Source organism: Oncorhynchus mykiss, chromosome 6 (assembly GCF_057628025.1).
Source record: "Oncorhynchus mykiss isolate SJ-2025 chromosome 6, ASM5762802v1, whole genome shotgun sequence".
Lineage (NCBI taxonomy): Eukaryota > Metazoa > Chordata > Actinopteri > Salmoniformes > Salmonidae > Oncorhynchus > Oncorhynchus mykiss.
Genome location: NC_143027.1, coordinates 4,311,509 through 4,323,626, shown reverse-complemented (window position 1 = coordinate 4,323,626; position 12,118 = coordinate 4,311,509). Strand labels below are relative to the sequence as shown.

General features: G+C 44.8%; 1 protein-coding gene across 3 annotated transcripts in view; it reads right to left on the bottom strand.

Annotated features, from left to right (window-relative positions):
* Positions 1 to 213: 213 nt before the first annotated feature.
* Positions 214 to 12,118, bottom strand: part of LOC110511702 (ras-GEF domain-containing family member 1B-A) — a 167,638-nt gene continuing 155,733 nt past the window's right edge. For all 3 annotated transcript variants that reach the window (XM_036979229.2, XM_090236863.1, XM_036979230.2), the window contains 5 exons: positions 10,081 to 10,176; positions 9,106 to 9,201; positions 6,591 to 6,714; positions 5,853 to 5,925; positions 214 to 2,605 (listed from right to left, as the gene is read on the bottom strand). In XM_036979229.2, the coding sequence (XP_036835124.2) occupies positions 2,581 to 2,605; positions 5,853 to 5,925; positions 6,591 to 6,714; positions 9,106 to 9,201; positions 10,081 to 10,176 (414 nt within the window). In that variant the 3' untranslated portion in view covers positions 214 to 2,580. The remainder of the gene's footprint in view (positions 2,606 to 5,852; positions 5,926 to 6,590; positions 6,715 to 9,105; positions 9,202 to 10,080; positions 10,177 to 12,118) is intronic.

The following is a 12,118-nucleotide window of genomic DNA, read 5'->3' as shown; positions in this document are numbered from 1 at the left end:
TATATATATATATATATATATATATATATATATAAAAAAGGTTAATTGCTACCCATCTGTAATTACTGTAGATAGGCTATTACCGGTGGGTTGTCATTGAACCGTTATCTGTCCATGTGAGTGTGTTTGAAATGTGTATTGTTTTATAGTTCTGGTATTTCACAGTCAATCTCTGACTTTAAAAAAAAAATCTTGAAAAAGACATGAACAGTGTCCCTCGTCACCTTTTAGGCACTCTTTTATTAACTTTGTCACTTTCTCCTTTAACACAACTAACTCAGTAATAAAAAGATCCTCTATTCCATCGTAACAGTCCAAATACAAACAGAAAAACACAAGGTAGAAAAAAAAACAGAATAATTTACACAGTAAACCACAATGTCATGTAGAGTGGAGAAATGCAAAGGCAAGGCAAGCTAGACATCAGTCAATGGCCGCGTTCCAGACGGACTAAATTACAGATGCCTGCCAGATCTCACAATGCCTGGATAGACATCGGCTATGCAACGACTGCAATGTAGTCGGCCTGGAACGCGCCCATCATTTTTTGACTTCATAGTGTTAGCTTGTACCCTGAAAGTGTTTTCATATAAACCTGTATTAAAAAAAAAAATTGTTAGGCCAATATCTGATAACTACCGAAGTATATTATGTACCTAGTACAAAATGAAATAAGCAAAAACACAATAAAATGATCGTAAATATCCATAACATGAAATAATAACTACACAGAGGATCATAAATAAAACAACATTTGGTGAAAATAATTATAACAATATGAAGAAAAAAATATATAGGAGAAAAAAGGAAGTTTGATCCAGCATTAAACAGAGGAAAAACCTTTCACATCCTCAAGTCTCAAACAAATCTCCTCTATCATATACACACACACACACACATCTCATTCACTCAACACTGCTCCTCCACCGCACTTACTTAACTAAACCACCAGGGGGCGATACAACCACATTGTATTTCTGTACTACCAAACTCATGGGGAGGGGAGGGGATTGCAGTGTGTGTGTAGGTACAACCACTCTCACACAGGATGGCTTATCTTGAGTGATTGAAGTTTACAGTCCAGTCCTACAATATTATATTTATTCCAGCAGAGTGGCTGGCTAGTGGTAGAGCCTTATAACACTGATTATCAGGGACATACTGGCTAGTGGCAGAGCCTTATAACACTGATTATCAGGGACATACTGGCTAGTGGTAGAGCCTTATAGCACTGATTATCAGGGACATAGAGACATACTGGCTAGTGGCAGAGCCTTATAACACTGATTATCAGGGCATAGAGACATACTGCCAGAGTAAAGTAGTGCAGTGCATAGGGAATAGGGTGCACTTCATAGGGAATAGGGTGCACTTCATAGGGAATAGGGTGCACTTCATAGGGAATAGGGTGCACTTCATAGGGAATAGGGTGCACTTCATAGGGAATAGGGTGCACTTCATAGGGAATAGGGTGCACTTCATAGGGAATAGGGTGCACTTCATAGGGAATAGGGTGCACTTCATAGGGAATAGGGTGCACTTCATAGGGAATAGGGTGCCATTATCTATCTTCACAAAAATCCCCACACACCCCTCTGCCCGTGGCCGAGGTGTCCCATTGATAAAGGGTGAGGAGATAAAGGGGTTTCTTCCCGTTGTAGAGTATCACACAACGCTTTATATAAAACACAAACAAACCCCCCCAAAAAAATGACATCATATTATCTCTCCAATGCACTCTGAACATATTTAGCGGTCAAAGTTGTCAAGGCTGTTGGTCGACCAAACTGGGTTTTAGAAAGAGGAAACGCATCCGCAATAACCGTAGACAAAACAAATGACCACAGAAACAAAACAATTAGCGAATGAAAAACCTGAAATTAACACACACAAACAAACAAACACTACAAACAATGTTAGCTTCATGTATATCTCTACCAACATAGCCGTGGGTTAGGATTAACCCCCATTTACACAGTATACTGGTTCCCAGTAAACAAAACGCTGGTTCATTAAAAGAAGGAGAGAGAAAGTTCCACCTGTTCGAACTGAGTCAGTTGGCCAACCAGCAGACAACTCCCTAGTTTCCGTAGAAAGGAAAATACACCTGGAAAATGTCACGGGGACAATGATTTGCATCAACTGTGTTTCACCCGGGGTGTGAAGACATACATGGTGTGTTTCAACAAAAGACATTTTTAAAAAAAATAAGGTTTTCAGCAGACGACAAAAGGACAACAACAAAAAGCATCTTCTTGGGTCCCCCCCCCGCCCGCGTCCCCCCCCTCTTCTCAGTCGTGATGGTCGTAAAGTCTTCAGTAAAAGGCTACAAAATTCATACAAAAGAGATGAAAAAAAAAAAAAAGAAGCTGTCCTTGGAAACGTAGCGTGAAGAAAGAGCCAATCAACTGGAGGGATTCTTAGCTAGAAATCCTTGACTGCGGAACAGAAAAAGATTCTGCTGAATAGTACAGTTCAGATTTGTTGTTTCCCTTCCAAACAGGGACACTGTTATTCGGACATCACCGCAGGGTAAGGCTTGGTTGTCAGATGGGTTTGACATGGTTCTGTTCAGAAGCTCTAGACTCTACTTAGCAGAGTGGATCTGGGGGGGGGGGGGGGAAGACAACATCTATTAGCAAGACATCTAACAGGTATTTATCTATGTATTGTAGCAGTATTGTGGCTGGCTAACTGACTGGCTGGCTAACTGACTGACTGGCTAACTGACTGGCAGAGTGGATCTGGGGGGGCAGGAAGAAAGAGAGAGAGAGAGAAAAGACAACATCTATTAGCAAGACATCTAACAGGTATTTATCTATGTATTGTAGCAGTAATGGCTACCTGACTGGCTGACTGACTGGCTGGCTGGCTAACTGACTGGCTGGCTAACTGACTGGCTGACTGACTGGCTGGCTAACTGGCTGGCTGGCTAACTGACTGACTGGCAGGCTGGTTGACTGACTGGCTGGCTGGCTAACTGACTGACTGACTGGCTGGCTAACTGACTTACTGTCTGGCTGGCTAACTGACTGACTGACTGGCTGGCTAACTGACTGGCTGACTAACTGGCTAACTGGCTAACTGACTGGCTGGCTAACTGACTGGCTGACTAACTGGCTAACTGACTGGCTGGCTAACTGACTGGCTGGCTAACTGACTTACTGTCTGGCTGGCTAACTGACTGGCTGACTGGCTGGCTAACTGACTGGCTGACTAACTGGCTAACTGGCTAACTGACTGGCTGGCTAACTGACTGGCTGACTAACTGGCTAACTGGCTAACTGACTGGCTGGCTAACTGGCTAACTGACTGGCTGGCTAACTGACTGGCTGGCTAACTGACTTACTGTCTGGCTGGCTAACTGACTGGCTGACTAACTGGCTAACTGGCTAACTGACTGGCTGGCTAACTGACTGGCTGACTAACTGGCTAACTGACTGGCTGGCTAACTGACTGGCTGACTAACTGGCTAACTGACTGGCTGGCTAACTGACTGGCTGGCTAACTGACTTACTGTCTGGCTGGCCAACTGACTGGCTGGCTGGCTAACTGGCTAACTGACTGGCTGGCTAACTGACTTACTGTCTGGCTGGCTAACTGACTGACTGGCTGGCTGGCTAACTGGCTGACTGACTGGCTGGCTAACTGACTTACTGTCTGGCTGGCTAACTGGCTAACTGACTGGCTGGCTAACTGGCTAACTGACTGGCTGGCTAACTGACTTACTGTCTGGCTGGCTAACTGACTGACTAACTGACTGGCTGGCTAACTGACTTACTGTCTGGCTGGCTAACTGACTGACTGTCTGGCTGGCTAACTGACTGACTAACTGACTGGCTGGCTAACTGGCTAACTGACTGGCTGGCTAACTGACTTACTGTCTGGCTGGCTAACTGACTGACTAACTGACTGGCTGGCTAACTGACTTACTGTCTGGCTGGCTAACTGACTGGCTGACTGGGTCTTAGTCAGCTCCCTGGGCTCTGAGGATAATATACAACCACACTGATAAAAGACAATGATTCTTCTATGTACTACTGCTACAATAGCAGAAATCAATACAACACCGTCTGTTCCGTGTGTCTACTTAGAGAAGGTTAATAACCCCAACCCCTTCCCTGTCCTGGAACAGCCATAAAGCACATTGCTGGGCTAGAGGCTCTGAGCCAAACTCCAGGCTTATCAGCAGTGGTGATAGAGGCAAGTGTGTGTGTGTGTGTGTGTGTCTCTGCGTGGGCGGGCTAGAGGCGTGCTGTGCTGACACGGCCAGTCTGAAGTAATGTAACAGGTTCTGTCGCAGTGGGGAAGGGAGACAAACAACACCAGCCTGGCCAGATGGCTATCAGAGAAACGTGACAGCACCCGCACAGACAGGTGGATTCGCCCAGCCCATCTCACCCCACTGGAGCCAGGACCAGCCTAACCAGCCAGGACCAGCCTAACCAGACAGGACCAGCCAGGACCAGCCAGGACCAGCCTAACCAGCCAGGACCAGCCTAACCAGACAGGACCAGCCAGGACCAGCCTAACCAGCCAGGACCAGCCTAACCAGCCAGGATCAGCCAGGACCAGCCTAACCAGCCTAACCAGCCAGGACCAGCCTAACCAGCCAGGACCAGCCTAACCAGCCAGGACCAGCCAGGACCAGCCTAACCAGCCACTCACTGCAAGCGGACTAGCTGGATGGATGGTACGCATTCAGGTCTGGGCTCAGTCAGATATACTGTAATATATATATTATACTTATTACTTATTTTCCACCATAATTTGCAAATAAATTCATTAAAAATCCTACAATGTGATTTTCTGGATTGTTTTTTCTCATTTTGTCTGTCATAGTTGAAGTGTACCTATGATGAAAATTACAGGCCTCTCTCATCTTTTTAAGTGGGAGAACATGCACAATTGGTGGCTGACTAAATACTTTTTTCTGACTGGCTGGATTGATGGCTGGCTGGCTAACTGACTGGCTAACTGACTGGCTGGCTGGCTAACTGACTGGCTGACTGACTGGCTAACTGACTGACTAACTGACTGAGTGGCTGACTGACTGGCTAACTGACTGGCTAACTGACTGGCTGGCTGGCTGGCTGGCTAACTGACCGGCTGGCTAACTGACCGGCTGGCTGGCTAACTGACTGGCTGGCTAACTGACTGGCTGGCTAACTGACTAGCTGGCTGGTTGGCTAACGGACTGGCTGGCTAACTGACTGGCTGGCTGGCTAACTGACTGGCTGGCTAACTAACTGTCTGGCTAACTGACTGGCTGGCTAACTAACTGGCTGGCTAACTGGCTGGCTGGGTGGCTAACTAACTGGCTGGCTAACTGGCTGGCTAACTGACTGGCTGACTGACTGGCTGGCTAACTGACTGGCTAACTGGCTGGCTGGGTGGCTAACTGACTGACTGGCTGGCTGACTGGCTGGCTGACTGGCTGGTTAACTAACTGTCTGGCTAACTGACTGGCTGGCTAACTGACTGGCTGGCTGGCTGACTGGGTCTTAGTCAGCTCCCTGGGCTGAGGATAATATTCAACCACACTGATAAAAGACGAATGAATCTTCCTCCATCATGTCTGAGATACATATTACACTCCCAGCACCGATGGCATGACATTACTGTGTGTGTGTGTGTGTGTGTGTGTGTGTGAGTTATTGACTAGTGGACGGGTCAGCGTGTGTGTGAAAACACAGTGTGTGTGAGAGAGTTATTGACTAGTGGGCGGATGAGCATGTACCCCCCCCCCCCTCCCCCCTTTTGGTCGACGAGTGTGGGTGACAACTATGACAAATGTAGCTGCCCCCCAGGGAACACACATACAAACACCACGGGGAGGGGGGTACACACACCTCAGAGACTTCCATCTGTCCTTCTCCATGTGGTTCTCAGGGCCTTCACTCTCATAAGAGGCCAGATACAGAGCTGAGAGAGGAGAGAGAGAGAGAGAGAGAGAGAGACAGAGAGAGAGAGACAGAGAGAGAGAGAGAGAGAGAGAGAGAGACATAGAGAGAGAGAGCGAGAGAGAGAGAGAGAGAGAGAGAGAGAGAGAGAGAGACAGAGAGAGAGAGAGAGAGAGAGAGAGACAGAGAGAGAGAGAGAGAGAGAGAGAGAGAGAGAGAGAGACAGAGAGAGAGAGAGAGAGAGAGAGAGAGACAGAGAGAGAGAGAGACAGAGAGAGAGAGAGAGAGAGAGAGAGAGAGAGAGAGAGAGACATTGAGAGAGACATAGAGAGAGAGAGAGAGAGACATAGAGAGAGAGAGACATAGAGAGAGAGAGAGAGAGAGAGAGAGAGAGAGAGAGAGAGAGACAGAGACAGAGAGAGAGAGAGAGAGAGAGAGAGAGAGAGAGAGAGAGAGAGAGAGAGACAGAGAGAGAGAGGACATAAAGACACCATCAGCCTCAACTCATTACAGTCACAGCAGCAGGACATTAAAACAGCTTCTCCTGTAGTTGGACAGGTTCTTAAGTCTTCCTGTAGTGACTTAGTTGGAATGACACCTTGAACCTTGTTTAAAATATTATATATATATATATATTATATAACCCTAACCCTTTATTGGGGGGGGGGTATGAGGGATTGTACATACTGTCCTCACTGAACACTGGTACGGTGAGCAGGTACTGGAGGATTTTACGGTCTTTCTCAAACGGACACTCCACCTTCTTCCAAACCATGAACTCACTGACCCGCTTCGCCATCTCCCAGAATTTCTGAAAACAATGTTTAAAAAAATAAGAATAAAATGTTAAAATAACATTTGAAACACCGTGGGGGGGGAAAAAACTATAATGTTAATATTTGCGGAAAACATTTCAGCAATGTGAAAACAATATGAAGATTAATAAAGAAGTTCTCTAACCAGACCTTAACCTAAACCCTAACCTTACCACAACCTAACCCTAACCTTACCGCAACCTAACCCTAACCTAACCACAACCTAAACCCTAACCTTACCACAACCTAACACTAACCTTACCGCAACCTAACCCTAACCTTACCGCAACCTAACCCTAACCTTACCGCAACCTAACCCTAACCTTACCGCAACCTAACCCTAACCTTACCACAACCTAACCCTAACCTTACCACAACCTAACCCTAACCTTACCGCAACCTAACCCTAACCTGATAATAATATTCACTGGTTGACTTATGTTGCTGAGCATATACAGTATCAGCCCAAATTTTGGACACACCTACTCATTCCAGGGTTCTAGAACACCTACTCATTCCAGGGTTCTAGAACACCTACTCATTTCAGGGTTTTTCTTTATTTTTACTATTTTCTACCTTGTAGAATAACAGTGAAGACATCAAAACTATTAAATAACACATATGGAATCATGTAGTAACTATAAAAAAAGAAGTTTAACAAATCAAAATATATTTTATATTTGAGATTCATCAAAGTAGCCATCCTTTGCCTTGATGACAGCTTTGCTCACACTTGGCATTCTCTCAACCAGTTTCATTATGTAATCACCTGGAATGCATTTAAATTAACAGGTGTGCCTTGTTAAACGTTAATTTGTGGAATTCCTTTCCTTCTTAATGTGTTTGAGCCTATCAGTTCTGTTGTGACAAGGTAGGTGTGGTATGCAGAAGATAGTTGGTATTTTACTATTTGAACAGCTCAAATAAGCAAAGAGAAACGACAGTCCATCATTACTTTAAGACATGAAGGTCAGTCAATTCGGATCATTTCAAGAACTTGGGAAGTTTCTTCAACTGCAGTTGCAAAAACCATTAAGCGATGTGATGAAACTCGCTCTCATGAGAATTGCCACAGGAAAGGAAGACCCAGAGTTACCTCTGCTGCAGAGGATAAGTTCATTAGAGTTAACTGTTCAAGTAACAGACACATCTCAACTGTTCAGAGGAGACTGTGTGAATCAGGCCTTCATGGATGAATTGCTGAAGAAACCACTGCTAAAGGACACCAATAAGAAGAAGAGACTTGCTTGGGCCAAGAAACACGAGCACTGGTGAAAATCTGTCGTTTGGCCTGAAGAGTCCAAATTTGAGATTTTTGGTTCTGAGACGCATAGTAGGTGAACGGATGATCTCTGCATGTGTGGTTCCCACCGTGAAGCATGGAGGAGGAGGTGTGATGGGGTTGGGTATGCTTTGCTGGTGACCCTGTCAGTGATTTATTTAGAATTCAGGGCACACTTAACCAGCATGGCCACCACAGCATTCTGCAGTGATACATCATCCCATCTGGTTTGTGCTTAGTGGGACTATCATTTGTTTTTCAACAGGACAATGACCCAACACACCGCCAGGCAGCACCAGATGACCTCCACAATCACCCAAACCAATTGAGATGGTTTGGGATGAGTTGGACCGCAGAGTGACAGAAAAGCAGCCAACAAGTGCTCAGCATATGTGGGAACTCCTTCAAGACTATTGGAAAAGCATTCCTCATGAAGCTGGTTGAGAGAATGCCAAAAGTGTGCAAAGCTGTCATCAAGGCAAAGGGTTTGAAAAAATCTAAAATATTACTGCATGATTTCATATGTGTTATTTCATAGTTGTGATGTCGTCACTATTATTCTACAATGTAGAAAATTGTAAAAAAAATAAAGAAAAACCCTTTGAATGAGTAGGTGTGTCCAAACTTTTGACATGTATGGAGGTCTCCAATAATAAAAAGTAGCTTAAAAGGTTCATTCCACATTTTTTCTGATGTAGTGTAGCTGGGGTTTACCAATGGAAAGTCTCACTTCCTCATTCTCTGTCAGTTATAGGGAGGGGGCTCGCTAAAATTGTCCTTGTCTATATAGTGCAAATATAATGTCTCCCTTAGCAATGGGACACTTTTGGAACTGGTGGAGCAGAGATATATTAAGGCCTTACCCTAACCTTGTTTTACCGGGTAAGTTGACTGACAACACGTTCTCATTTACCGGCAACAACCTGGGGCATAGTTACAGGGGAGAGGAAGTGGGATGAACGGACCAATTGGAAGCTGGGAATTAGGGCCAGCTTGGTGAATTTATCCTGAACACCAGGGGTTCACCCCCACTACTCTTTCGATAAGTGCCATGGGATCTTTAGTGATCTTCACAGAGAGTCAGGATACCCGTTTAACGTCCCACCTCAAAGTTAACGTGTCCATTCTGCATCCTGTTGGAACATCCCTCGTTCAGGAAGTAGATGTCTTTAATCAGTAGGCTGAAGAACGGGATAACGATCTGAGAGAGAGAGAGAGAGGAGACAGAGAAAGGAGAGAGAGAAGACGTCAGGATTGAATTCAGCTGCCTGGGTAACAGTACAGGACATTTCCACAGACCAGTGTACTGACCACAGATCAGTGTACAGACCAGTGTACTGACCACAGATCAGTGTACAGACCAGTGTACTGACCACAGATCAGTGTACAGACCAGTGTACTGACCACAGATCAGTGTACAGACCAGTGTACTGACCACAGATCAGTGTACAGACCAGTGTACTGACCACAGATCAGTGTACAGACCACAGAGGACGTTCCCACCATTTGAAGAAATCAGAATCTACTAGATCTCCTAGAATCTACTAGATCTCCTAGAATCTACTAGATCTACTAGAATCTACTATATCTCCTAGAATCTACTAGATCTATTAGATCTCCTAGAATCTACTAGATCTACTAGATCTCCTAGAATCTACTAGATCTCCTAGAATCTACTAGATCTCCTAGAATCTCCTAGAATCTCCTAGATCTCCTAGAATCTCCTAGAATCTACTAGATCTCCTAGAATCTACTAGATCTACTAGATCTCCTAGAATCTCCTAGAATCTACTAGATCTCCTAGAATATCCTAGAATCTACTAGATCTCCTAGAATCTACTAGATCTCCTAGAATCTCCTAGAATCTACTAGATCTCCTAGAATCTACTAGATCTCCTAGAACCTACTAGATCTACTAGATCTCCTAGAATCTACTAGATCTCCTATAATCTACTAGAATCTCCTAGAATCTACTAGAATCTCCTAGAATCTACTAGATCTACTAGATCTCCTACTCTAACACGTTGAATGAAATACCGGGTCCTGAATCTCAGATGTGAGTGAAAGTATCGAGGCTCACCTTCTCTCTAGTGCTGTTGGCTGTTCTAGACCTCTGTGTCGCTCCTCTCAACGCCGTTCTGTAATTGTAGAAGTTACCGGAAGGGTCCATTTGGTGCTGAGGGAGGAAGAGACAGGGCAAGATCAGTATCACAGTGTCAGCTGAGCATAAAGTCAGATCTTCGTTCAAAAAAAATGTAGTTTAGAAACGTCTTATTCTTCTAGCTACGTCATTAGAGAGTGAGATTGCATCTTATGCTTTAGTCTGAACGGGATAACAATTGACTGCAATACTGTTAGCTAAAATGTCATTCTAAACGTCCGGCGCCTTCGGGAAGGTATTCAGACCCCTGGACCTTTTCCACATTTTGTTACGTTTACAGACTTATTCTAAAATCTATATTTTTTTAATCCTCAGCTATCTACACATAACGACAAAAACAGGTTTTAAGACATTAAAATATAATCAAAAGAAATACCTTTTTTAAAATAAGTTTTCAGACACGAAATTAAGGTCAGGTGCTTCCCCAACAGATCTGGGGGAGGGTACCAAAACATTTCTGCAGCATTGAAGGTCCCCAAGAACACAGTGGCCTCCATCATTGATAAATGGATGAAGTTTGAAACGACCAAGACTCTTCCTAGATCTGGCCGCCCGGACAAACTGAGCAATCGGGGGAGAAGGGCCTTGGTCAGGAAGGTGACCATGAAACCGATGGTCACTCTGACAGAGCTCTAGAGTTCCTCAGTGGAGATGGGAGAACCTTCCAGAAGGACAACCATCTCTGCAGTACTCCATCAATCAGACTTTTATGGTAGAGTGGTCAGACGGAAGCCACTCCTCAGTAAAGGGTACATGACAGCCCTATTAGAGTTTACCAAAAGGCACCAAAAGACTCTCAGACCATAAGAAACAAGATTATCTGGTCTGATGAATCCAAGATTGAACTATTTGTCCTGAATGCCCAGCGTCACGTCTGGAGTTAACCTGGCACCATCCCTACGGTGAAGCATGGTGGTGGCAGCGTCATGCTGTGGGGATGTTTTCAGCGACAGGGACTGGGAGACTAGTCAGGATCAAGTGAAAGATGAACTGAGCAAAGTGAATGTCTTTGAGTGGCCCTGCCAGAGCCCAGACTTGAACCTGATCGAACATCTCTGCAGAGACCTGAAAATAGCTGTGCAGCAACGCTCCCCATCCAACCTGACAGAGCTTGAGAGGATCTGCAGAGAAGAATGGGAGAAACTCCCCCAATACAGGTGTGCCAAGCTTGTAGCGTCATTACCCAAGAAGAGTGGAGGCTGTAATCACTGCCAAAGTTGCTTTAACAAAGTATTGAGTAAAGAATACTGAATACTTATGTAAATGTAATATTTCAACAACAAAAAATATATATAATATATACATTTGCAAAAATTTTGAAAAAACTGTTTTTGCTTTGTCATTATGGAGTATTGTGTGTAGATTGAAGAGAGAGGGGGGGGGGGGCAATTTAAATCCATTTTAGAATAAGGCTGTAACTTAACAAAATGTGGAAAAAGTCAAGGGGTCTGAATACTTTCTGAATGCACCGTATGGTACAATATGGTTGTTAGTCATTGGCCAGGCTTGGAGTTCCCTTCCCCCAAAATAGGTTGAATGCTTGTGGGAGAAGGCATCTCAATGACTATCAATCACTCACAGTCCCACGTAAACCGTCCCTGCCAAATCAACTGGACGCACATAAACTGCAAGACAGATGGAGTCATCAAACCAGCCCACCAACACTCTGACCTCTCAAAACAACGGAGGGAGGACAATAACCCAACATCACAGCTATCAACACTCTGACCTCTATCAACACAGGGAGGACAATAACCGAACGCCACAGCTATCAACACTCTCAGACAAAGACAGAGACAGAGAGAGAGAGAGAGAGAGTGAGTGAGAGAGACAGGGGAAGAGAGAGAGAGAGAGACAGGGGAAGAGAGAGGGAGAGAGACAGGGGAAGAGAGCGAAAGAGAGAGAGAGAGACGGGAAGAGAGAGAGAGAGCGAGAGAGAGACGGGAAGAGAGAGAGA